The 27,495-nt window shown below is 38.4% G+C and overlaps 1 protein-coding gene across 1 annotated transcript in view; it reads right to left on the bottom strand.

Moving 5' to 3' along the window:
* Positions 1–3,481: 3,481 nt before the first annotated feature.
* sh2d3ca (SH2 domain containing 3Ca) overlaps positions 3,482–27,495 on the bottom strand; it is a 78,343-nt gene continuing 54,329 nt past the window's right edge. Inside the window, exons 6-17 of the mRNA XM_047372341.1 lie at positions 20,952–21,080; positions 16,453–16,602; positions 14,364–14,638; positions 14,184–14,261; positions 12,707–12,834; positions 12,242–12,614; positions 8,656–8,785; positions 8,398–8,513; positions 7,240–7,411; positions 7,024–7,135; positions 6,742–6,948; positions 3,482–4,828 (exon numbers count right to left, since the gene is read on the bottom strand). Coding sequence (XP_047228297.1) covers positions 4,653–4,828; positions 6,742–6,948; positions 7,024–7,135; positions 7,240–7,411; positions 8,398–8,513; positions 8,656–8,785; positions 12,242–12,614; positions 12,707–12,834; positions 14,184–14,261; positions 14,364–14,638; positions 16,453–16,602; positions 20,952–21,080 — 2,046 coding nt within the window. The 3' untranslated portion in view covers positions 3,482–4,652. The remainder of the gene's footprint in view (positions 4,829–6,741; positions 6,949–7,023; positions 7,136–7,239; positions 7,412–8,397; positions 8,514–8,655; positions 8,786–12,241; positions 12,615–12,706; positions 12,835–14,183; positions 14,262–14,363; positions 14,639–16,452; positions 16,603–20,951; positions 21,081–27,495) is intronic.

Genomic DNA, 27,495 nt, shown 5'->3' with positions numbered 1-27,495 from the left:
GCACTTTAACAGATGGCCTTAAGAAAGTAAGTAAAAACAGCAGAAATTCTGCAACGGCTGTGATATTGCACATCTCTGCACTCAAGGTAACAAATGCACACATTTATGCACAAATGCACATGAGTACTTAGGGACACACATCCATCTATATGCGCTCATACACACACTCTCCATCTGTCTATTCTCCCTCCCACTGTCTTAGCTGTGGCTCTATCTGCAAAGCAATGTGTGAGGCTTCACAGAGCACACATGCGTTCAATACACATTTTAGAGCACTGTTTCCCTTGTAATGTTTATTTCACTATGACCTTTTAAAACACAAACAGATGATTACATCAAGTCCACATTTGTGCACAAACCGGAACAACATTAAACCTACAAGGACAAAACAGAATGTTTAATCAATAGCAAATACTGCACTTACATCTACCTGAGAGGCGACATCAGTAAAGGCTATCCTTGTCCACGTAAAGGTTGTGCGGCTCAATTTTAGAAGGGAATGTCGCTATCTGCTGGCCATTAGTGTGCATTACACAAGACTGGAGCAATATATTAGATCGATAGATAATTGATATAAAGCTGCCAATGTTTAAAATCATGAACTTAATCTAGATTTTAAAAAAATCCCAAATCAGCTCTATATCTCACCACATACAACAAGATAGATAGATAGATAGATAGATAGATAGATAGATAGATAGATAGATAGATAGATAGATAGATAGATAGATAGATAGATAGATAGATAGATAGATAGATAGATAGATAGATAGATAGATAGATAGATAGATAGATAGATAGATAGATAGATAGATAGATAGATAGATAGATAGATAGATAGATAGATAGATAGATAGATAGATAGATAGATAGATAGATAGATAGATAGATAGATAGATAGATAGATCAAACTAAATGGCCTTGTTCTTTCTCGACAAAACATGCTGTTGTATCCAAAGGTAATCACTCTGTCATTTTTTAGGTTTTGATTTTATGTATTTTCTTGACTTTTTTATTAATGTGCCATACCAGAAAGCTCGAAACCAAAATGAAAAAAAGTTGAAAAGTAAACAAGTTTATAGATTAGATTGTATAAGTAACCAATGACAGAAACACACAGCTCACACCATAACCTTTCTGAGGAGCTCAGTGAATACCAGCATGGTCCCATGAAAAGATGTCACATCTGCAATGAGTCCAGCCGTGAAATTTTCTTGCTATTAAATATTTCACAGTCAGTTGTTAGTGGTATTATAACATATAGGAAGCAATTAAGATTGACCACAACGCAGCTACAAAGTGGAAAACCATGTAAAAGGAAGGAGTAGTATCAGTGGATGGTGAGGTGCATAGTGAGTGTCCTTGTAGGAGTTATTAGCTATAGAACTCCATGTGATATTCAGAGAAGCTCAAAAACAGTGCAGAGAGAGCATCATGGAACAACAGTCTATAGCCTTACATCACCAAGTGCAATGCAAAGTGTGGGTTCCCCTAATTGCCATGAAATAATTGGTTGTATTAAAGTCACTCGTGCTACAAATATAGGCCGATGTATCATATATGACACATATTTACCAGGCATGTTATATAGAGGATACTGTATGGCAGTAATGAAGATATGGAGTGTGACTACCTCACAAATGTTATCATTAAGATCTTTGTGGGATTCACATGTATAATGTAGCTTGATACTAAAGGTTTGTGACACCAAAATAAGTCAGAGGTTAGATTAGAGCCTGATAGCTGAAGGAAACGTTTAAAAGGACTGACTATATTGATAATTGCATTTTATTGTTTTTCTGAACAAAGAATCAAACTCATCAACACAAGCAATTGTTTTATTTGAAAAAGTGAATTACTATGTACAGTACAAAACAAACATGAGATCAGTCCTGAATCATTTCATAACTTTTTTTGCTTACTTCATACAAATAAAAGCACTTCACATCATCATCAATGTTGTCAGTGAAACCTAAACCAGTAGGTATCCTCTTGGTCACAAAACAAGCAAGCTCTGTCATTTCTCCCTGCTTCTGTGTAATGTCTTTATTCCTGTTTTTTTTTTTTTTTTTTTTATTAAAGTGCGCCCTCTCCTGTTTGAAGTGGCACATGGCTCCAACTGTGACCAGTACAGCTGACTCCAAAATAGATCATGGATCCAACGTCCGATGCAAGGTTTTAAATACACAACTGTGGGGTAGGTGGATCATTTTCAGGAAAATGTTGGTTTGATATCCGGTTTCCCCTTTTGAAGAGTAAAAATAAAAACCGATTCCTTAAATATCTTAAGGGTTCCAAGCTAAAATGATTGCATAGCTCTGAGAGATGACTCAGACTAGTTTACAGCAAAAAATACGACTGAAGAAACAACTACACTTTAAAATAAAGCAGACATAAATTCAAAACACAAACAGTCATCACTCAAACTGAACATACATTTATCATGACAGTTGCATCTCAGTAAAGCAGAATATCAAAACGCGGATTTATTTTTGTAATTTAATTCAAAAAGTAAAAGTCAAACATTATATAGATTCATCACACAGAGTGATACATTCCAAGTGCTTCTTTCTGATCATTTTGATTATTCACACTGATCTTTCTGATCATTTTGATTATTCACACTGATCTTTCTGATCATTTTGATTATTCACACTGATCTTTCTGATCATTTTGATTATTCACACTGGAATTTGAATTTTGTGGTTCTACCACTATAAACTTTCAGGTCTCACAGATCGGAGACATTGTATCATCATCCAGTGTCAGCCTGATCTGATAAAAATGTTTATCAGCACAATCTGACACGGGCAATAACATGTTGAGGATGGAGAACAACAACTTTGCTTGCATCTAAAGCACTAAATACATATGGACAGCGCGCCTACACAAGAATCATGGCACAGAGCTCTGTGCCGTGTATGATGTTTCCCCTAGGAAAAAGCACAACACCTCCTCCACAAATAAATGCTGCAAGTTGTGGGCAACAACCCTTTGTTCAGCAACTCTGGCTGTATAATCTGAAGGCGCTCATTGCTCATGATCATGGCGGATCGAATGAAAGTACAGGTGGTTCGTGGATGTGTGTTAATGGAGAAATTATGATCTGTAGGGGCTTCTGACTCCACTCACAGTCCATATCAAACTCTTAAATGGGATGAGGGCATCAGATATTCCTGCTACTGGTGCACCTTTTTCTACCAAATCTTCCTTCCACAAAATTTTGCATTGTCATACTTGGATGCAGCACTCTGTAAACAGCCAGCCTCTCTAGCGATGGTAAATGGACTGAATTCATATAGCACTTTTCTAGTCATACCGACCACTCAAAGTGCTTTACACTAGAGCCACATTCACCCAGTCGCACTCGTACAAGGTGCAAACATTCATACATTTATGCTGGACTCGAACACACAACATTCAAATTGTAGAATGACTTTTCATTGAACCACAGCTGCCCAATGACGTTTTTTTGTTTATCTAATTAGTACTTGAGCTTCACTTTTTTGAATTAAATTACAGAGATGGGTTATTGAAATGCACTTGTACTTTCCCTGCCAGCCCAGTGTCATTACAATTTGTCCACATAAACATCACATCAAAAATCCTTTTTATGCTTTATATACTTGACATGTGTATTTAAATTGTTATTAAAGCAACATTTGACTTGGTGTAACCTTTACAGCCACATGCATCAACAATTTTGGCAAGCTTTACAAAATGAAACATGTTCAGAAATGTTCCCATACTAAGTGAAACATTGCTTTTACTAAATTTAAAATGCATACATTCCACTTTGAGTCTTCTTCATGATGCTGCTTTTAGCTAGATGACCCACAATATCAAATGTATTAACCAGCCAGAAGAGAAGAAAGGTCACTTTGTCCTCACTGAGCTCTCACATTCAAGTTGTTGCAATAAATCTGCATTTATTAATGCATGCCTGGTACATTTAATGGGATCGCTTGTTCCAGAGTAAATGAGGTTTTATTAGAAGGGTTCCCTTGTGATGAGCTTTGAGAGATTCTTATGTGCCTTGTAGCTATATTTATATTTATACTAATTTGAGTACTGTATTGCACCGACTACGCCAAAACAAATTCCTTGTATGTCCAAAAACGTACTTGGCAATAAAGCTTTTCTGATTCTGACGAGCATCATGAAGAAATTGCGACAGTGTGTTGATATTCTTTTACAAAATCAATAAATTAAACAACAGAAACAATAATGGAGGAGTATGCATACTGATGCACCCATACAGACACAAAATCTCATGAGCTATGTAAAATATTATGGTTATCTCGGCTATAGTTTGTGACAGCAGTTGTGTGTTTGTGTTTTACTGGAGCAAAGCCAAATCTTGCAGCTTCGTTTGGCCCTTAGAGCCACCGTACACATCCCTCGGATTTAAATATTTTATCAAGTTAGTCCACAGGGAAGAACACATGATTTTTTCAGTTCCACAGTGAGTGCAATACATGTTCCAAGTAAAGAAATGTTTTCGTGCACTTTTAGCTGCCTCCTCATTCATCACTCCTGCCTCTTCCACATCAACATCATCAGCCCTGTTTCTGACACAAAACAAAACCACACCACTGTAAGTGGTAAGTGCAACAAGGGTGTTTTGCCAATCTGGAGTTTCAGGGCAGATGCTATAGCTCACTGTGGCGCACAGGAGGCTCCAGTTTGTGCGACAAAGCTGTGAGAACTTTGTCGAACTTCTCGTAGCGCTCCAATTGGCTGCCCTCAGAGCCGCGGCTGCCCCACAGAAGACGCATCTGAAACTCCGTCTGGAAGACCTCGTGTATCTCAGCTCGCTCCTGAAATCCTGAAGAGGAGAAGTGATAAGGAATTGTCCATGATGATTTTATATATAAAGAGACAAAAGTAATTACCGCTAAACCTAATTACTGATTGTGCCTCCCAGTGTACCTTGTGATAATTGGTAACCAGTCTTTTACATTGCTGTGGAGGAATTCAGGCCCACTCTTATTTTAATTCAGCCACATTGGATAATTCTTGAGCATGAAAAGCCAGAATTATAATCCAGATTTGTATACAGATTTCTACGAGGCCAGACAAAATCATCTATTTTTGAGCAGTTTAAAGGTGGACTTGTCGATGTGCTTCGGATCATTGTTCTGCTGTATAACCAAAACAATCTTAAGCTTAAAGCCATTAACTTATGGTTGGATGTTCTTCTTCAGGATTTTTTGGTAGAGAATAGAATTTGTCCAGGTTCTGTAGAAGCAATGCAGCCCCAGACCATCACATTACCACCACCACCATGTTTGGCTCGATATATTGTTTTCTGAAATGCTATGTTAGTTATATGTAGGATGAAAAGGGATTTATATCTTCTAAAAAGATCCAATTTTTTCCTGGCAGTCCACCAAATATTTTCTCAAAGGTTTTGGGGATCATCAAGATGTTTTCTTGTAAATATCGGATGTCCCTTTGGGTTCTTTTTGCTCAGCAGTGGTTTTCCCCCTTAAACACAAGAAGCAATTTTTGCCTAGTCTCTGACTGAGGCAAGCAAGGCCTGTCGTGCTTTAGATGTTAATCTGGGTACTTTTATGACTTCCAAATGTTTGAAACTGCATTTTATGTTTACTCAGATCATGTGTGTCTGATATAAAAAATAGTTTGATAATCTTCAACAAATATGACAAAAACCGAATTTGTTACGACACTGTACATTTGATAAAAAGGCAGATTATCTTTTGAAAAACATTTGCAGTAACAAGACAGAATACTGAGACAAGATGTAAGAAGTTTCCTATCATGACCTATAAATAGGGTGTGAGACATAGGTCCATTTCTCTCAGCCCCTCTTCAAATTGGGAAAGACAGAAGAACATGGGGTTTGTATAAGGCTAATAATATGTGTTGATCTTCGTAAATCAGGAAACATAAAAGAAACAGATTTTTTTTGGACTAAACTTGCTTATATTAACTGTCAGAGCAATAATTAAAAAAATTAAAACAACTGGAATTATGACAAATGAGGCTGGACAATCACTTGTGTTTACCACACACAGAAGGAGAGGAAAACGTTAAAGCTCACTGTCACAACATTTTGCAGACTAAGATTATGATACTGCAAAAAAAGATGAATATATATTATGACATTTTCCACATCTTTACAAAAGATGTCACTAATTAGGATGCTGTAACCTGAGAAGACTATTAGATGTAACTGTGAGCATTTAAATGAACTGAAATCACTTCAAGACTAATTCACAAAAGCCTTTGTAAAGCTTGTAATGTCACAGTTATAGTTTATGTGCTTGTTTTCTCCCACCTGGTACATACAGGTTACAAAAACGTAGCCAGTAAACATAGTTTTCTAAAAATAGAAAATATATGAAACAAAACATGTTAATGAGGGCTCTCAGACTCACTGTTAAAAGGGGCTGGCTAAGGTCAGGGTGATTGACTGGCGGTTATAATAAAAACCAGATGTGTGACTTGAAAGCGGTTGAAGGTTGTTCAATAAGGGACTAATGGCATTAAACAGGGATCCAATAACAAGTTATATGGATCAATGAAGTCAATACAGTAACCATAGGCGTAAGATCAATATGCCAGATCAGCGGTACACTGACACACAGATTATTTACAGGAAGTGTTCAGAAAAATAAGCATCTAATTCATACAAAACTACACATCTTTTTAGGCCTGACGCTGATCATCACAGCTCTACAATCAGTCTTCCTCAGGACAACATTGATGTCTCACCCAGCAATTTGGTCTCAGCAGTTGTTTTGTAGATCTCCCCGTGATGTGCAATGGTACGTGCAGTTTCTAGGTGGTGCATGACCACGTCCACTCCGGCCTCTGAGCTTTCCCAGGGCTCGAGCACCTCCCCGACAGCTGTGCCCCGCTCCAGTAACGACAGGACAGGGAGAATGTGGGGAAAGGAGGTGTTGGACATGACAATGGAATCTGGAAGAAAAGGACAGGGTTGGAGCTCAGCAGGGAAATAAACATGCTCTCACAAAACAGTTAGTAGGAGCTCACCTTTGCCATCATTCATGTTCTTTAAGAATGGTTTCAGTTTCTTCTCATACAGAATAGCACCCTCTGTATGTCTCTGGCGTAAAGTCACCCATGTTTGCTCCAGGCGGGAAATCTAAAGCAAACAAAGAACAAAGAGGCAAAAGCATGCTAGACGTTCTACCTTAATGGAATTCTTTGGTGTCCTCTCTAGTGATGATGATAGTGATGATCTCTCACCTGTGGCATCTCCAGTGCTCTCATCACAGCAGCAAAACCAAACATGTTTCCCAGGTTGCTTTTCAATTCTGCTGCTAGTTGGATGGTCTTATGGAGCAGAGCCGCTCTCTCCTCTGTACTTCCTGTACAGCCAAGGAGGTCCACGGCCATCATTATAGACATGGTGTAGAATCTGAGAAAATTTTTTTTATTAATAAAAGTAAACATATTATGGGAAAACAAGGGGTTTTAAGACAAAGCCCTATTTGAAACCCCTATACAATGATGTGTAAAAGTATTCCTGTTTAACTTTTTTCACATTTTGTTACATTACAACAACAAACTCCAATGCATTATACTGCAGTTTTATGTGACAGACCAACGCAAAGTACAACAAAAGCATAAAGCTGAGGGAAAATAAATAAATATACAAATCCAAAAAAGTGCATTAATTATAGTTATTTGCATTATGAGATCATCATGAGATTCTATATGCTCTCGCATTTCTAGACACCCTCATCTATAGCGCCACCCCCTTGGCTGCCAAATCCAGGCAGTATACAGGCAGTGCATTCTGCTGGAGAAGACTACACGTCTTGTCATGTTTTTGTCTGCTACTGATAAATCTTAAACAGAGCTAAAGCATTTTCACATCTTTGTGGTGTGTAATTAACTCTGTGATTGTGATTTCAATGAAATATGACTGTCAGGTCAAAATAACCCAAAGACAATATTTATAACTCTTCTACAGCTTACATGGGAATATGAATAAAGTTAATATTTTACTTTTTCTGATGCTGGGGTCAATCTCGGAAAAGTCATCAAATTTCAAGTTGAAAAAATATAATTTAGTATATTTAATACACATTTTTTCCTGCCTTTAAACTCGATTTCGGGTCATTATGACCCAAAGGCAACAGGAGGGTTAAAAGATCTACAGGTGTAACTCCAACAAAAAGTTTTGAAAACATTTATAGATTTCCTACCACTTTACAATCACTCGCTGTGTTAGTCTGCTACATAAAATCCCAGAAAAATATTGTAATATGACAATATTTAGGAAAGTTTAAGGTTTTTCAAATACTTTCGCACGACACTGCAGTGGCAACACGTGATGCACCTGTAAAAAGTTATCAGATATTGAACAAAGTTAAGGGGAAGAAAGAAATGCATTTTTACCTCTCCAGCAGGTCAAGTCTCAGCTGATGTCCATGTGGCAGAGTCAGTAACTCCAACCCTGTGAACACTCCCATCATCCTTTGCATTTCTGTCGTTACACCTAATATTCTAGCAACCTAAAAAGTAATAGATAAATATATAATATATATATCATAATAGTCATGTTTTCTTTCCAGGTGTAGTGAGCTTGCTTTTCTTTGCACCTGTAATATTTGATGTTTGTGTGTGTGTCGCATTGCTGCTTGCATTTGTGCATACCTTGCAGTCCACAAGGGTGATGTGTTTAGCTGCGGTACTGGCATCAACCTCTCCCAGCAACTCTTTGACTCTCTTCAGCACAGACATCTCCAGAGGCTTATTTTCAGCAGGAAGAAGGCAAGACTCATATCTGCGGAGGGAGCGTATCGGGGATTTAGGAAACAATGGACCATGACAGGACGTCTGGTGCAGAAGGTTACAGAGTTTTGCTTTTGTGACTCAAACAGTTGTTCAGCTTTAAATACATTGAGATGTTTTAAGAGTTAATCTGTTGGATATAAAAACATTTTAAATAATCACTTAAAGATCATTTTAAAGTGTCTCTTATGAAGTCCAACATGTTTCAGTGTATGTTATACACTGACACCAGATCATTCGATTAGGTTGTGAGCTAAGGTTCATCAACAGAAACATCAATATTAAATGCAGTGAGTTTATTTGTCCAAACTACTTTATAATATGCAAAATAAATAACTACTTTTGTCTGAATGGAAACAAAAAAAAAAAAAAAAACTTGTGTTATTTTTTTAGCATTTAGGTAGCAAATATAAGTGCAAAAAATAATTTCCATGCCTTCACTGAATAAACTCACTGCATGAAGAAAATGTAAAAGATTTATCAAAGTTGGGAAAAAGGAAGGTTTACTAATGTGCTACGTAACACTCTCTTTTATTTGCACTTTGCTGTTAAGTATACTAGTTGTAACAGTTTGATAAATGGAAAATATGTTCATAAGGATCTGCAAATGTCTTCCACCATAGAGTTCAGGACATATTACAGTATTTACAGGGGTTGGACAATGAAACTGAAACACCTGTCATTTTAGTGTGGGAGGTTTCATGGCTAAATTGGATCAGCCTGGTAGCCAGTCTTCATTGATTGCACATTGCACCAGTAAGAGCAGAATGTGAAGGCTCAATTAGCAGGGTAAGAGCACAGTTTTGCTCAAAATATTGAAATGCACACAACATTATGGGTGACATACCAGAGTTCAAAAGAGGACAAATTGTTGGTGCACCTCTTGCTGGCGCATCTGTGACCAAGATAGCAAGTCTTTGTGATGTATCAAGAGCCAAGGTATCCAGAGTAATGTCAGCATACCACCAAGAAGGACGAACCACATCCAACAGGATTAACTGTGGACGCTGTCTGAGAGGGATGTTCAGGTGCTAACCTGGATTGTATCCAAAAAACATAAAACCACGGCTGCCCAAATCACGGCAGAATTAAATGTGCACCTCAACTCTCCTGTTTCCACCAGAACTGTCGGTCGGGAGCTCCACAGGGTCAATATACACGGCCGGGCTGCTATAGCCAAACCTTTGGTCAATCGTGCCAATGCCAAACGTTGGTTTCAATGGTGCAAGGAGCGCAAATCTTGGGCTGTGGACAATGTGAAACATGTATTGTTCTCTGATGAGTCCACCTTTACTGTTTTCCCCACATCCGGGAGAGTTACGGTGTGGAGAAGCCCCAAAGAAGCGTACCACCCAGACTGTTGCATGCCCAAAGTGAAGCATGGGGGTGGATCAGTGATGGTTTGGGCTGCCATATCATGGCATTCCCTTGGCCCAATACTTGTGCTAGATGGGCGCGTCACTGCCAAGGACTACCGAACCATTCTTGAGGACCATGTGCATCCAATGATTCAAACATTGTATCCTGAAGGCGGTGCCGTGTATCAGGATGACAATGCACCAATACACACAGCAAGACTGGTGAAAGATTGGTTTGATGAACATGAAAGTGAAGTTGAACATCTCCCATGGCCTGCACAGTCACCAGATCTAAATATTATTGAGCCACTTTGGGGTGTTTTGGAGGAGCGAGTCAGGAAACGTTTTCCTCCACCAGTATCATGTAGTGACCTGGCCACTATCCTGCAAGAAGAATGGCTTAAAATCCCTCTGACCACTGTGCAGGACTTGTATATGTCATTCCCAAGACGAATTGACGCTGTATTGGCCGCAAAAGGAGGCCCTACACCATACTAATAAATTATTGTGGTCTAAAACCAGGTGTTTCAGTTTCATTGTCCAACCCCTGTAGGTATTTACAGAGAAATTAGCTAGTGGCTGGAATGGGCCGATTTTTAGTGTGGCTGTAGTGACCGCTAACTGACCAGTGAAAAATTAAAAAGATCCTATCTTATTATGATCAGTGAATGTGCTAACCACAGCACTCATCACTGTAGATGCTGCTATTCAGCGAAGACTTAATATGTAGGTTATTGTTTAGTATCAGAGATCAGATATAAGAAGCTATTAAGGGAACTATTTTCTATGAAGTCTGGTGTTCATTCTAGTTTCTAGTTGCTATTCTAGTCTCAGAGTTGAGGTCAAGATCTACACTTTTTCTGGAATGCACGCAGAGACAAATATCAACTCTGTAACCATGTTGTCTTTATTTTAACAGCCAAATCCTGCTGAATCATCAGTCTTGGTTGGTCAAAGCAACACAAGATCACAAAAATAGCCACAAAACCATGATTGGTGTATCTGTAAAAATGTATAATAATAATTATGATTATTTCTTACATGAAAAAAGATATTATTTTCAAAAGTATGACAATTTTGTTTTCAAAGGCCAACCTGAATCTTTTCAAAACATTCTGTAAAGGTTTGCATACATATTTTGCATTACCGTCTGGAACAAACTGAGCAATGAGTCTCTCTTGCATAAAAAAAGAGTAAGCGTTCGGAAGATGCCCTCACTCGTCACAGATTAAAACTAGACTTTTTACAAAATATTTTGCCTTTCTTTGTTCATTTTACCCTTTTGCCCATTTACATATTTTGTTCTACTTTGTACTTGTAACGGTTTCAAAACATTTAAATATTACACATTATTGGTTTTGCTTGTATTACTTTGCTTTTTATGAAAATAAGATACTAGAGAACTAACTACAATTTGTTAAAACATCTTATGTATAACTTAATAAGGTTGGTAGTCCTTCGATTGGTGAGTTTCTCTCATCCTCATTGACAGTATTTCAAGCTTAAGCCTTATAAAATGAAAGAACAAACATTGTCTTCTCAAGTATGCTGTGAGAATGTGTCACAGACACATATATAATGTGAAGAGATGGTGTGCAAACAAAAACAGGGATTTTACTTCTTTATTATAATGCAAATCTGTATCCTAAATATCTGCAGCACTGCCTTAATCGTCTGTTTACCCAGATTTAGCAGTAATTTAGCAGGGTCACACTCACATATAGGAGTGCTGCCGGTGCATGTGCTCTCATTTTCAGTTTTTTTTAATCCATAGAAGACATAAAAAACCTTTCAAGAACCTAAGATCTATAAGTGATCTGATAAATAATGAAATCTGAAAAGACCATGTGACTAACTCAGTCATGCATTTATATACAAGCTATTCTGTTCTTTGATCATTGTATTGTTCATTTAAAATGCAAGCGATCTGTTTATTGAGTCTCTTTATTATAAGAGCTTGATTTTTGTCTCTTTTTAGCTTTTAAAAATATTTTTACAGTAATTTACAACATGAAATGCTCAGACTTGGTAATCTCTTCTATTGTTTCTCTGAACTAAGAAAGAGATCCTGAATTTCCTCATCGATGTACCTGGATGGCCTGAATAAAGAGGTTGACTCCACCAGTGGGGCACTGAATGACCCGTCTCCTTGTTCCCTGGCTTCACCTTTCCTCCCTTCTTCCACTCGCAGCCGCTCTACATAGCTCTTAGCTGGGGGTTTGGGCGGCCCGGAGGGGCAGGGTCTGAGGTCACAGTAACTTTCTGCCATCTCAGAGGAGTGCGATTTGTAGGCAAAATGATGAGCAGGTGAGGAGTTTGCCGAATGAGAAGTTTGTGTGGGATATTCTGTGGGAGCGCTGCCATCCGAGGGGCTGAGCTGAGGGTCGCTGGAACGGCGCATCACGGGAGAGGGAGGGACGACAGCCAGGACCCGTGTGCCTGAGTGGGCTCTCTGCCTGGTGACTGGAAAAAAAGAGAGATGAGTATTCAACTCTCTGCAGAAGGACTCTGTGTGATGGCAATGTATTATTCATATGTCTGAGTCTGTCACTTACCAGCACTATATGCTGGAGACAGCGGAGTTTCGCCAATTGGCGACAAGGGGCAGCGGTACTCCTGGATCTGGTCCATGCTCATGGCACAGTTCCGCATCGCGTCCTTGTGGTAGTGGATCGTTGACGGGCTGCAAACAGCATTTTAACACTTGGTTTACATGACAGGAGTTGTCTTGTTAAGGATGTTATGTTTTACAGGGTGAGAGAAGAAGGAATGTTTTAGTTTGTGAGATGGTCATAATATAACAGCATTTTTGTTATTTATGAACTACAACAAAGCAGAAGCAGACATGAGTTTAATTTAAAACATAAGAGAAAAGAATCAATCTTTGAGATTCATTATAGATTCTTAGTTTTAGTTTTTTACAAATAAAAATCTAAAAAGCCTGGTTTACATTTATTTTCAGCCCTCCTTACTCTGATAGTCCAAAATACAATCCAGTGCAAACAAATGCCTTTCGAAGTGCCCAAAACCTACTAAGAACCGTCCACCTAAACTGATAGGCTAGGAAACATTCTTCAGAGAAGCAGCCAAGAGGCCCATGGTAACTCTGGAGGAGCTGCAGAGATCCACAGCTCGTTTGAGAGAATCTGTCGAAACAATAACTAGTAGTTGTAAACTCCGTGAATCTATTTTTGATGGCAAGAGTGGCAAGAAGAAATCCATTGTTGCAAGAAAGCCCTAAGAACTCCTGTTTGCAGTTTCCCTAAAGCCATGTAGGGTACACAGCAAATATGTGGAAGAAGTCAGTTGAGACCAAAATCGACCATTTCGGCTCACATGCAAAACGCTACATCTTATGGACAACTAACACTGCACACCACCCTGAACACATCATTACTGTAGTAAAATTGTTGTGGCAGCATCATGCTACAGGAATGCTTTTCTTTAGCAGGCACAGTGAAAATGGTCAGAAGGTTGTAAGAAGTTTGGAGCTAAATACCAGGCAATCTAAAAGGGACATTAGCAAAAAATGTGAGACTGAGAAGGATCAAAGTATATTCATATGTTAGAATGGCCCAAAATCCAATTTAGATTCTTGAAAAGATTTGAAAAATTGGGTCCACAAAAGCTCTCCATCCAGGGAAGGTGATTTCACAGAGTATTGTCTCGGAGAGGCTTAAAACAAATGCACACCACACTTTTCACATTATTATTTATTACAAATTTAGAAAACCAAAGTTTTATGGTTGCATTGTGGTGAAATGTAAAAAAAAGTCAAATATTTTTTTATATTTTTTTGCAAGGCACTTCACGCCCAGAATTTTGTCTGCTCCTCTCTAGTAGATTCATCAAGTTTAAAACAGTCATGTGCAAATTAAAACTTGTATGAGTGGGTGCAGAAGTGAACTATTCTCATCACAAAGGGAGGTGCTATAGGTGCCTGTGAAGTGAGGGGGCAGTAGGATTGTGGAAGGGGTTGTGCACCATAATAGTGCACAGGAACACCACTGTTGTCGCACACATAAACACAACCTGCAGTTGGACATATGCTCCAGCTCTGGTTCTGGCGGTGCCACTGGTGTCTCAACTGGACTGGGGCTGTCTGAGTCACTGTTTATGTATACAACATTAAAATATCAATAAAAACATTTTTTATGAAGCTGCAAAAGAGAAATAATTGTCAGCAGACATCTGCATATCTGCCCTTCTCACCTGTGAGCCATCATCTTTTCTGTTGTCAGCCCGTCTGTCATGGTGACGCTCCGTCGCTTGATGTACGCCCCCCTCTGACTGGACGGGGAGTAGGAGCCTTGCTTGCTGTTGGAGAGGGCAAAGGTTGCCTCCAGGTAGCGCAGAGGTAAAGTCCTGCTGACGGGACAGTAGATGTGGGCGCCACTGGACTGGGAGATTGCTTTGCGTTGCCCCACGTAATATCGCACAAGCTCCTGAACAGAGTCGAAACTGTCCAACTCCAGCATATACTGCACCTGGGGAAGACATGGAAGGAAGATTTTGTTTTGCACACCTGCTTCAAACATTAAAATACTTTAGGAAAAGATCTGCGGTTTCTTTTGATCCTGCCATATTAACTATAAGTAAAGTGGAATGATGTCATAGCTATAAAAACATACAAAAAAACGGTAAGCATGAACGCAGCTGGTCAGCTTTGTCCACCTGCAACAAAACAGAAACAACAAGACAACACAGACAAAAATATCAAATGAACAGACAAAGAAACAAACAGTTTCTGCAGAACTTTGGTGTCCTTTCTAAGATAAAACAGGAAGAGCTAATCAGGTGTAGTTTTATCATTAAAACTGGCCAAACACATGTTTTGGCCTATTGTAAAAGAAATATTCTTATATCACCAGTGTTACACACATTGACTCACTGGAAAACTCCCAACAGAGTTCAGATTAGAATAAATGCATCATTAGTGCTATTAGTCACTAGTGCAGTTTTCCTCATGAGCAACTTAAGCCCAGGATGTGGCAGATTTGTTTGATCTCTGGACACAAAAATTAACAAAACCGGTAACCTTTGCTGTGTCAGATTGTTTTGAGTGTGTTGGGAATCTGCACAGAAATAGACAGAAAGGTCCTCAAACTTCCTTCTTCTTTAAACATTTCTCTTCAGGTTCATTATATTGTATGTACACAGGATAAGAAACTCACTTCAATTGGTTGCAATGTACACCTGATGGGAAATCTAGGATTCAATTAAAGGTATGGAAAATTAACTTAAGTTTAATTGCATTATAAAGACACATGCAGTATTAATTTTCTCAGGTAAGCTAAGCATACTTTATTTGGCAAGTTCCATATGCCTATGTTTTACAAACCTTTATTAAACTTACCTGATAACTTTAGCAATATCTTTGTGAACCTAAAGTAGAGTTTCTCAGCATGTGACTTGAATGTTTTTACACCTGCTACCAAACTTCCTTATTTATAGTATAAAGTACGTTTCATAACAGTTACTGACAACTGGATTTAGGAAATTACAGAAATCCCTGTTCCCAAGTCATGCCTCATCAAATACACACTTTTCAGTGATGAAGGAACTGCCATTGAGTAACATAACAAAGCATTTTGACCTTAGTTGCTTAAACAAACAGCCAGTTTAAGGAAAAGCTTTTTTGAGATAAATGCCTTTCAATACAGCCTTTTTGCAACGGTGAATCATGTGGGTTGTAGTTTCACGACAGCATAACATCTGAATTCCTAAGCCAGAAATCTAAATCAAAGAACAAACAAATACTGCCAGTGCCATTCTCAAAAAACTAAACAGAAACAAAAGAGGAAGCAATGATTAAACAAAGGTAGAAATATAAGATTTGACCATATAATGCCAAACATTTCTGAGCCTTTTACCTATTTAACCTTTTTTACCTCAAAAACCTGTTGTATCAAATCCTATTTTTGTCTTCTGTCCTCTAGTGTTAAATCTAAATACAAGATGGCTGCTAACACCTTCTAGGAGGTAGAGTTTTACATAAAACAGTCATTTATTTCAAAAGGTTAATGTAATAAAATGTTAAAAAAAAAGGAATCAAATTATCTTAAACTAATAAATGTAGTATAGAAAAACATTGTAACTTGTGATTCATATATATTTTATGGTTTAGTGCGTCAGTTGATAATAATTAGATGCTTATCAGGACTATCATCTGCAAGCTGAAGAGGTAATTCAGCTGTTTGATTCAGGTACATTGGATCAGACATACATCTAAAAAGCTGCAGGACACATGCAGCCCAAGGACTGGGGTCTGAGATCTCTACTCTAACAGATGTATACGTACCTTAGTCTCATTAGATTTCACCAGAACTTTGCTGATCTTGAAGTGGAGCACCTCATTGTCCCATCGACAGGTCAAAACATAATCACCAACATTGGTCAGGGAGTCCCGCACAAGGAAATCCCCGTTTCGCAAAACCAGAGACTCAGACACCTACACAGGAGAAAATGCCTAGCTTTAAGTTAAAAAATAACTTTTTAAACAGAAGAAGAGAAGCAATCTTTGTTCTTAGAGTCAGCGGTATGAGTGTGAACGATGTGTTTCTCACGATCTCAAAAATGAATAATTGAATTAGAAATGTGTGATTATTTATTGCTGTGCCCCAGGACTTTGTGTTCCTGAACATTTATCCCAGTGTTGAAATTATTATTATTTTGATTGCTCAGAATGCCAAGGCACTGACACCTATTTATAAGAAAAATAATTTTTAATATATAAATGTAATGCAGTGGCCATATTATGGCCTACACCATTATAGGGAAGACTGTTGACTTGACAGATGTCCAGACGACAAGAGGATAAGCCACAAAAGCTCTGTTGTAAAGAAGCTGGTTGCTTCCAGAATGTTGTATCCAAGCACATTCATAGAACGTTGAGTGGAAGGAAAAATGTGGTAGACAAAAATGCACCAGCAACAGGCATGACTAGAGTCTTGAGAGAATTGACAAGCAAAATCCATTGAAGGATTTGAGGAACTTCACAAGGAGTGGACTGAGGCTGGAAACAGCATCAAGAGCCACTATGTACAGATGAGTTCTACACATGGGCTACAAATGTAGCATTTGTCTTGTCAAACCACTCTAGAGAGAACCAGAGATAATAGAGAGATAATGTCAGAAGCATCTTACCTGGGCTAAGGAGAAAAATAACTGGACTATTGCTCAGTGGTCTAAAGTCCTATTAACCACTGAAGTTAAGCTTGCATTTTACAAAAAATATTGCACATTTTCACGATATTCAAATTATTTTAGATGTACCTGCAACTGTGTGTCTTTTAAAACAACCTGTAAAGAGACTGCTTGTGAAAGCAAATTCTTCAATCTTTGAAATTTGCAGTGCAACCAAGTCAAAAGGAAAACAGACCAGCAGGAGGCAGCACATGCCCAGATCAAAGGCTCAAAATTCATGCAGAGCCTTTTAAACTCCCCAGTGTTAAATGTAAATCTGTTAAAGGGGGAAGGTCTTTTTTATTCTTATACCTAAATGACTCCCTTGAGAGGAAGAAATTACAAAAAATGAAGGGAAAGCTTATTTAAAACTGAGACATTTCAACTTTAAAATAATGACTAAAACAAAAGTAACAATCAGGAAGGAAGGATGGGACTTAATTGAAGGATACGTGTAAAACAAAGTCGCAAGAACTGTTTTGGTAACCTGTCCTGGGGTTTCCCCTAAAGTTTAAACTGGGGCAAATCCATGAATATGTGAATATTTTATGTAAATTAAATGTGGAAAGACATACAGATGGCATATTTAAATCTGTGTTTGTGTTTTAAAGAGATGCAGGTTGATCAAGAGCCAGAGAGACGAAGTCCATAAAGAAGTACCCTCCACATGTGTATCCAGACTGTGTGTTTGTGTTTTTGTCACCAGCTGTGAAACTTGACTGGGTACATCAGCAACATACGCAGCTGTCTGTTTGGCAGAGTCTCTCTCCTTCTGAACGCTAAAGCAATTGCTGCCGAGCTGTGACAGATGATGGGATTCATTAATCAGTGTCGTTCTGTGAGTAAACCGCCTAAACTGCGCTTTCAAAGCCAGAGATGATATCAGAGTAATCACTCTGCTAATACTACGAGCTCACAAGCACAAGTGTATCTTAATGAATTCTGCAATGCATTTGCTTCACGTATGAGAATTTATCCCCCTAAAAGTTGATTATTTATTTGATTTTAATTTATTTCTGTGCAGTCAGGATAAAGAAATGATAGAGTTGAATCCCTATTTGTTTGTGTCTAACTGCTATTGTTTGTATTTGTTTCCTTTAAAGCTGACAAGTATTAAAAAGTTTTGTAACTGAAGTAACTTTTTTAAATAATTAAGCTTAAAAAATCCCTGATACCATCTGGTGTTTTTATGCCTCTGACCCTGAGAAAAGGTTTAAGCTTTACCAAAACTGAAGATCAAAAATCAGTCTCTAATCCCTAATTAGTTTTATATATTAAACTTATTACTTGCAAAATAATGCTTTTGCATTTTTTAGGAACTCTGCTAGAAAACTTAAATATGTACCTCAGACTCCGAGTTTATTTCACTTGACAGTTTTACCAACTAGTTTCATATAAAATACAAAACATAAAAGAATCTATGTAAAGAGAAAAAATGTAATTTCCATACTCTTTGGCCTCGGAAATGTTTCAACAATTGTGTTTTCAGATGTGTGTTATCCAGGCTGACATTTTTTTCTCCGCTGAGCTTCACACATGGTTTCACATGTTATCAGTGTCTGAACTCAGATGGTGTGAACACATTTGTAAACAACCTTTTTTATTCCAACCTCCTACATCTTTGGAAATATAACTTGTGTAGAGTTGTGGATGTGAACATATTGTTCTTGAACTGTAAAATTCAGTTTACACCCTGATCTTTCATTAGTAACAATGATTAAATAGGTAATGTCTTTAATCCATTAATTTATTTTGATCTTAATTTGCATTTTTATAATTTATGTGTTCTTTTTGCAACCAATGTCCCCAGTTTGCATCCAAAGCTTGACAGACCGTCTGCAAGGTCTGTCAGGTCTCTTCACAGTCGCCTGGTGCAGCTAAGAATCTTTTTGATGCATACATAATAATGAAACCTCCATGAAAATATGTACAAATGTGGTTCACAGTCTCAACAAAGATGATTGAGAAAAGCGGAAAAACAACAGGGATGATCGTTTTGATTGTCATTAACATCTGCACAACTTCAGGATCATGAGAACACACCAAAAAATCTTATTCTTGATGAGAAATCATTTAAACAATTTTTTTTGGACAGACAGTTGATAAACCAGTACGTTAACACCATCCACTTTACTGGAGTTAAGCTGGAATGAGTAGAAAGAAAACGGTGGATGAGTACAAGTATAAATCTGCAAGGTATCAACGGCTGTGGAAACAACAGTACAGAAAGGTTGGGTAATGATTAAAAGGGCGCATATACATTCTGCTCATGTACAAAAGAGCCTTGTTGCCAGATTTAGAGTTAGAGGCAACATCGGCAGCAACTTTGATTAAGATAGTCCTTGCTCTATATCTCTAATGTCCTATTTAAGCTACCGTACTACATGTAACTAAATCATTGTGACCTGACGGATAGTGTTCACCGCTTTGCACTGTTCTCTCAGTAGCATGTAGAAGTAAGAGATATTAACTGAAACTTCCAAAATTGTCTAATTGTTAAGTAACCACTGCGCAAGTATTTACAGAGGATAAAAACGCACGGTGGCGCAGTTGGTAGCACTGTTGCCTTGCAGCAAGAAGGTCCTGGGTTCGATTCCCGGCCTGGGGTCTTTCTGCATGGAGTTTGCATGTTCTCCCTGTGCATGCGTGGGTTCTCACCGGGTACTCCGGCTTCCTCCCACAGTCCAAAGACATGCCTGTTAGGTTAATTGGTCACTCTAAATTGACCGTAGGTGTATGAATGAGTGTGTGCATGGTTGTTTGTGTGTTGCCCTGCGATGGACTGGCGATCTGTCCAGGGTGTACCCCGCCTCTTGCCCATAGACTGCTGGAGATAGGCACCAGCTCCCCTGTGACCCACTATGGAATAAGCGGTTGAAAATGACTGACTGACTGACTGAAAAACTGTGACCTTGCGCAAGGACTGTGTTTGGAGCAGCAGGGTCTGTTGGCTCATTTATGGAGATGACAGGAGTTCATGATTGCCATCACAATGAAGAGAGAATCAGGTAGGAAGGATCTACTCCCTGTAGTTTTCAAATGCAATCTTGGTGAAAATTCAGTGACAATGCTTTGCTAAAGCATTTGGAAGGTTTTTTAGTTTGGATGATGCAGGATATTCATAATTAAGGTACTCCTGCAGCAGCATAAAGACCATTCATTGCCACTGACAGTAAATCCCAGATTTTATTTAGACAGTTGACAATTAATTGCTAAAGAGTTGTCCAGCACATTAAAGGAAATCTAATATTTTTGGTTGAGCATGTCTTTGTATGCTGAACATCCACAGAAAGGTCTCAAATATAGTAGTAATGATGTATTTTAGCATAAAGAAAGATTAATTCATTTATTTTTCAAAGACCACACGAGACTGTGACGTGTTGACAAAACAAAATAAAAACAAACCAAACACTTTAGGCTTTAAACTATGAACTGAACTCATAGATTTTGAGAACCATTTTACACCTTGGTATGTATGTTCTTTCTGTGAATGGTATGATTCATGCAGCACTTGTATCTGAGAAGTTTTACATGGCTGTTTTACCATCTTTGCTTTACTTTACTCCTTGTTCTCTGATCGTCAAGCAAAGGAAGAGCGTCAGCACTCATACATACCTCTCTGGGTATGTGTCCATGGTACCAGCCATGGCTCCTGATGTCAGCAGAGCTCAGTTTCAACTCTTCTTCCAGTTCTTTACGAAGTTTTTCAGGAGGAGACTCCAAAAGGTATTTCTCCTTTGAGAACTGTAATAAATGAGAGATAAAAAACATGGCATCATTCAAGGTTTAACTGGTCACAGACAATATTTATATGTAGGTATATAAAAGAAGCTAGGCTAAATGTTTATACAACTCTCTCTGAATGGTTAAAAGAGGAATATTTATTAGCAAAACATGTATGCATAAATATATGAATAAATAGTATAGAAATAATGTTTACATACAAAAGAGTGATAGGGATATGCTATACAAATAATCACAAAAAACACAGGACTGCAGGAAAAAATCCCAATGTACACAAGCAAGCCCAGACCCAAGAGAATATCTTGGACAAGTTAGTTGTTTTATTGTTCATACACACTGCAGAGACCTTTTTTCACTCGGTAAATCTTAGCCACTTACAATGGCTTGTTACAATTTTCAGCTTGATCCGCCCAGACTGTAGTCTAGTCATTAAGAAACTTAAGAGAGACAAAAATGTTCAACAGAAACAAGAAACTGAAATGAATACAGCAAAGTTGGTGTTTTATCCTTTCAACTTCAAAACTTTCAACTTCTGTCTGATATGGAACATATTGGCAATGTTTAGCAAATCTCAGAGTTAAGGTAATACATGGCTATTTTGGTACTGCAGACTTTATAACCACTAATGTAAGATGTTGTAGATGGTTTAAAATGTCAACGTTTTAATATTTTAATAAAGAATACAAATATTATAATAATAATAAATTTGTAAGACCCTGTTTTACAGCCACTGCTCTCTCATACAAACAGCATGACCTCTTCTTATAATATAAATAATGACTGTCAACAGCAGGAAAGCTGGACAAAAAATGTTTGAAGACTGTTTTTGTAATAGCTGTAACAGTTCTTCAAGAGAAATTGCAATTAGCTAAAACAAGAGCTTAAAATTCGACCACAAAATTCGGATCGGTGGATCTCCAATTAATGCTCTAAAAATGACTTGAAACTTGAAAGAAAAACTGTTGCAAACACACACAAGCTATGTGAGTGTGAATTCATAATAACAGGAAAGGTTCAGCTCATTAGGTGTTTTTGTTTTCTTTACGACCAAAGCGGTTAAAGGCTCAAGAGATAGAGCAGGTCTTCCACTTATGAAAGGGTTGGAAGCTTAAGCTGCAGCTTCTCCAATCCACATGTCAAAGCATTCTTAGGATAAGCCTCAATTATACATACCCAACTTGATGGTGTACATGACAGAAAAGGCTTTCTATGTGCTGAACAAAAGCTTTGTATGTTAACGCTTTGCTGATCAATAAGAAAGACCTAAATGCAGCTTATTTATATAAATTTGTCTGAGAATATTTCAAAAAGGTTTACTGGGGTTAGATTTACATTTGCATGCATATTATTCATAATTCATTACCTTATCTTCAATTTGCAATAAATCCTTTTTAATTCCTTAAAGTTCACCTAATCTGCCCTAGCGCTACTTGCATGAAGAAAAATGGGAACTCCCTAAATGGGACCCTGAAGCCACTACAGCATCTGATGACTGTGGAAAGATTGAGTTCAGACAAGCAACTTAACATAATTAATGCACAAGGCACTCAGACACAAATATGTTTGCACACACACAAACCTTGACACAAATCTGCAGTGGCTTGAAAATCAACAAAGAAATGAATAGTGAAACGAAATCTGCCAGTATGAGGAGGAATGAGACTGGTGAGCAGAATAAACAGTAAACAACCTTGTCGCTAAGACTAGTCTCTTGTTTTTCCTAATATTTGCCTTGATTTGTTTTTTTTAGATAGGCACAGCTCCTCTTCACATGCCCAATCCTTGAAAACGTTATAGCAAGATTCTTGTCAGACTTTTCAGGAACAAAACAAAACAATATGAGTGAAGATGGGAAGTTGTAATGACCCCTTTATGTACAGCGTATTTTTTGCCTTGCTGCACAAGTGTCTGCATGTGATACGAGAGCCACACACGCAATCTTATCATCTTCAGGTCGCTGCGAGGCAAAATTATTAACTTCCTCCTCTTCTCTCTCCCCTCTTCTCTCCTGTAATCCTCTGGGGGGATGGAGGAATATCACCATGGAGGCTAGTTCTCCCAGATTAGATTTAAGGTGTGTGTGTGTGAGGAGGTCTGTGTGAAGGTGAGAACAGGCCAATAAAAAGCAGAAGGGTCAAGTGTGCAGTTATTGCTTTTTTACCCATCTCTGTGGAAAGCCAAGAGGAGCCTGCAATGGAACTGATGCTCAACAGTGAAGTTAAGGTGTGTGTGTGTGTACATATATTTCTATATGAGGGGTTATAAGGGAAATTGAACTTTCAACATGGCTCTATTTATGACAGGTTTCCTGAAATAGGCTGACATTAAAGGAGAAACACTGATGGAAACCAACAAACTGTCGACAATAAAACGTGACTTGACAAAAAAAGACACAAGTGCCATCTGTATTCTAAAATAACAAAACTCACACTAAATCCTTCAGGAAAAAAACTTAGTACATATCCTTCTCTGTCAACACATTGTGTTGTTTCTGCAACAGCCTGGCTGTTACCGAAGTGTATTTAAACCAATACCTGAGTGCTTTTCTTCGCAACCTTTTAAATTCTGTGTGGTCTTTGGGCAAGCAGAGGTTGTGGATCTTTTACCTTTGAAGGTCAAAAGTCAAAGAAAGTTCATGCTACAATATTATAATATAGTAAGTAGAAATTAGTTCTGTAATGATGTGGGTATGCTGCATTTCTGAATTATTGCAATTATTCCACATCCCTAGAGCCAGTTCAAGCATCCGTAGAACAGGTCATCGAGGTCTTCACCTTCGTCCGCTGCCCGATCCTCTTTGCACCGGTACCTCATGGTTACCCACATTAAACCCACTGTTTTCAACTGATCTCCGAGGAAAATCTGAACTTATATATAAGGAAGGACCAGAAGCGATGAGTGAGTAAAATATCTCTTTCAGAAGTATATATTACTAGATGGCAAAAAGGAAACAAGGCAATAAGTAGAAAGGGAGGCAGTGATTTAAAGTAATTGTCTATATTTCATTCATAGTTTAGTGATAGAAAATATTTCTCGAGATGATATCAACTCAGGGCTGCACGGTGGCGCAGTTGGTAGCACTGTTGCCTTGCAGCAAGAAGGTCCTGGGTTCGATTCCTGGTTGAGGATCTTTCTGCATGGAGTTTGCATGTTCTCCCCGTGCATGCATGGGTTCTCACCAGGTACTCCGGCTTCCTCCCACAGTCCAAAGACATGCCTGTTAGGTTAATTGGTCACTCTAAATTGCCCTTAGGTGTATGAATGAGTGTGTGTGGTTGTTTGTGTGTTGCCCTGCGATGGACTGGTGACCTGTCGGGGTTGTACCCCGCCTCTTGCCCATTGACTGCTGGAGATAGGCTCCAGCTCCCCCGCGACCCACTATGGAATAAGCGGTAGAAATTGACTGACTGATATCAACTCTGGAGGTCACTTATAGTTTAATGGATTTGATCAGAGGTCACAATCAGTCAATTCAAAGGAGCGGAACCACAACCAATGGAAACAGGGTTTAATATAAAATATTCAGAAAATAACACACAACTAAATTAAATTATATGTCACATCTGAGTGTTTTTTATGACTATTTGTCTCCACAATTCATCAAAAATACCTAACTACTAAGAGAATGGTCTGATACACAGGATTGAAATGCCATCCAAACTGAATCTTTGAACATCTAAGAATGTTTGTCACTCACTTTTTCACTTGCTGGCATTCGACGTGGGTAAGTTACTAATACTAATGTATAAAACCGGCACTGATTCATAACCATAATTTCTTTCTATCATTCAGTTCTTTTTGGCCATGAGCATAAAAAATGCATTGCAGCTCCTTCCCCCGCTTGTTACTGAGCACTGCTGGTCAGCTGGCTGAAAGAGGGCTATTATAATTTTCCTTCGCTTGCATGAAAAACTAATTTGGCTGTTTGGAATTACTTCCAGTTGTGAAAAAGAGGACCAGTTGTGGTTCCATGGTTGAAATTTATGTCACCTTCAAATATTTTATTGTCATTACATACAACATTTCACTTACTCACTAGTTTTTCCTTGCCTTGTTGATCAGTTGTACCAAACTCGGAAATGAGCAAATTTAATTGACAGAATATGTATGTGATGCAAGTATGGATTCAGCAACAAAAAAGCCCCAAAGGGCAATAAAAAACATTGTGGTGAGACACCAGAAAACAGTTAAATTAGGAGCAGACATGAAAACAGGGAGAAGGAAAACAGAAGCAGGGGCACAGCAGGAACTCTACAAAAACATGAATAAAGTCCACATAAAGACCAGACATCAGACATTCAGGAGGACAGAGAGGCAGACAGACAGACAACAGAAACTCATTAATGTAGACAGAGAGGCAGACATGGAGGAAGACAGGTAGCCCATTAGCAGATGAGAGGGAGTTTAGGCAATTTAGCAGCTGATGCCGGACTTTGTTTCCCTAGGGAGGGGAAGAGAGCGAAAGAGTTTTGTGTGTGTGTGTGTGTGTGTGTGTGCGTGCACAGTGACAGAGTGTTTTGGTGTGCATCAATGGATGCATCTGCATATGTGCATATCTGTGAGTTCTACAAGGACAAATCCGGTATTTTTAGGGCATATGAGAGAAAACACCGCCAGGTAACAAAAGGTGACAGCATAGAGAGTCAAAAACTATGACAAAAGATTTAGCAGGTCAACATACATGTGCGAAAATGGGTTAAAGATAACATAGGGCAATCCAACTCCTAATTTACACCAACATTCACTTTAGCCTACTGTTCTCACTGCAGGCCAATTAAGCTGCTTCATCTCATGGTTTTTACACATCCCCTCTGAGTGAAAATTGACATCGCTATCACTCAAAATCATGAAGAAAATAAAGAAGGAACCACCTAAGAGGAAAATAAATGAAAGGAATGATAATGGGGAGAAATTCAAAATATATGCACATATTAATTAATATATTACAAACCCTTCTTGGCATGTTGTGTGTGTCTAAGTGCGGTTCTTTGAATTTGTTTTGTGTGTCTCGCTCTGAGCTTGTTATAAGCTCTGTCCAGTTTGCATACTCTCTGCCGGCGCAACAGTGGCTGCTTGTTATAGGGGGCGCCAGGAAAAAAAAGTATAGACACAGTAAACATGAATTACAAAACAAAAAGTAACTATCACATCTGCTGACTCATAAAATGCATCTGACTTTTGATTTTTCAGCAATCCCATTCCATTTTGAGTTTATTTGGGGTTATTATTTGTGTAGGTCTAAATACATATGTTTCAATGATAAAAGGTTCTGGTCAAATGAGTGTGAATGTATGTTCATAAACCTTTGGCTTCCATGTGACTTTATGCTGGATTCTAATTGGTTACTTTAAGATTTTCCTCTGGGAGCTGCTCTCTGCGCCTTTGGTGAATCAGCGGTTTTTGTGTCGTTTTTCATCCAATCTGTATAATTCATGATACCTGTCAATCAAAGTCACACCCCTGGCAGTTTAGAAACACAGGTGTGAATGTCACTCACACATACGGATGCAAACGGAAGAGTCAGACAACAACAAGGACAAGACAGTGGCAGCAGCAAAATTAAATTCCATCTTTTATTTACAAAATTATAACTCCACGACGCTTTCGCTCAACTGTGTGGTTTGTGGAAATATATTAAAGTATTGATAGAGACACACAACAAAAAAAAATCACTTAACAATATGACAGAAAATGGAAGTGGTTTAAGACTTTGTTGAGCGGGTTTGCTGACATTAAGTTGAAAAATAAGCTTTGTGTATGTACACTGCAAAACACAAACAGCATTTTGCAAAACAAACTAGTTTACTTTTAAATTCTTGCTGTAGGAGTGAAATGGCAAGAAAATAACTAAAGCTATGCAGATCTGGGAGTGAAAGCACAAGTGAGAAATGAAATGGAAAATGTTTGCTGACAAATATATAAACCTGCAGCAAAGAAATGAAGCATCTGGCATTTACAAGCAAGTATACAAAGAGAAAAAGAAGGAATGCATTCCAACAGGAACATCACCAAACAAAGGAGAGGAATGCACTCCAAACAGACGGCTGTGCTCGGTTTTAGGCTTGTGTCAGAATGCTGGGCCTTTCTTCTTCAGCCGGGGGACAGCCCTTAAGCCCGTTGTCACGGTAACACTCTGAGTTGTGGTGGCAGTAAGTGGGAGTGTGGACTGATGTGTGTGTTAGTTCGGGGGGGATAGGTGGTGGGGATAGGTGGGTGGGCATTTGATCCCACCTCCTGTGAACACACATACAACCTTAAACGGACTTTAAGGCCAAAGGTTCAGTTCCCAGAGAACTTGCTTTAAGTTTGTTTGCTTTATCCTTCTCCTAAGCTCTTCACTCCTCTTCATCCAGATGTCTCCCCTTTTTCCAGGTGATAGAGACCAGGATTACTGGAAAAAACAGACCCCTGAATT

This window comes from Girardinichthys multiradiatus, chromosome 8, assembly GCF_021462225.1.
Source record: "Girardinichthys multiradiatus isolate DD_20200921_A chromosome 8, DD_fGirMul_XY1, whole genome shotgun sequence".
NCBI lineage: Eukaryota > Metazoa > Chordata > Actinopteri > Cyprinodontiformes > Goodeidae > Girardinichthys > Girardinichthys multiradiatus.
Note: the sequence above shows the minus strand (reverse complement) of the source record. Positions and strands in the feature narration are given on the sequence as shown.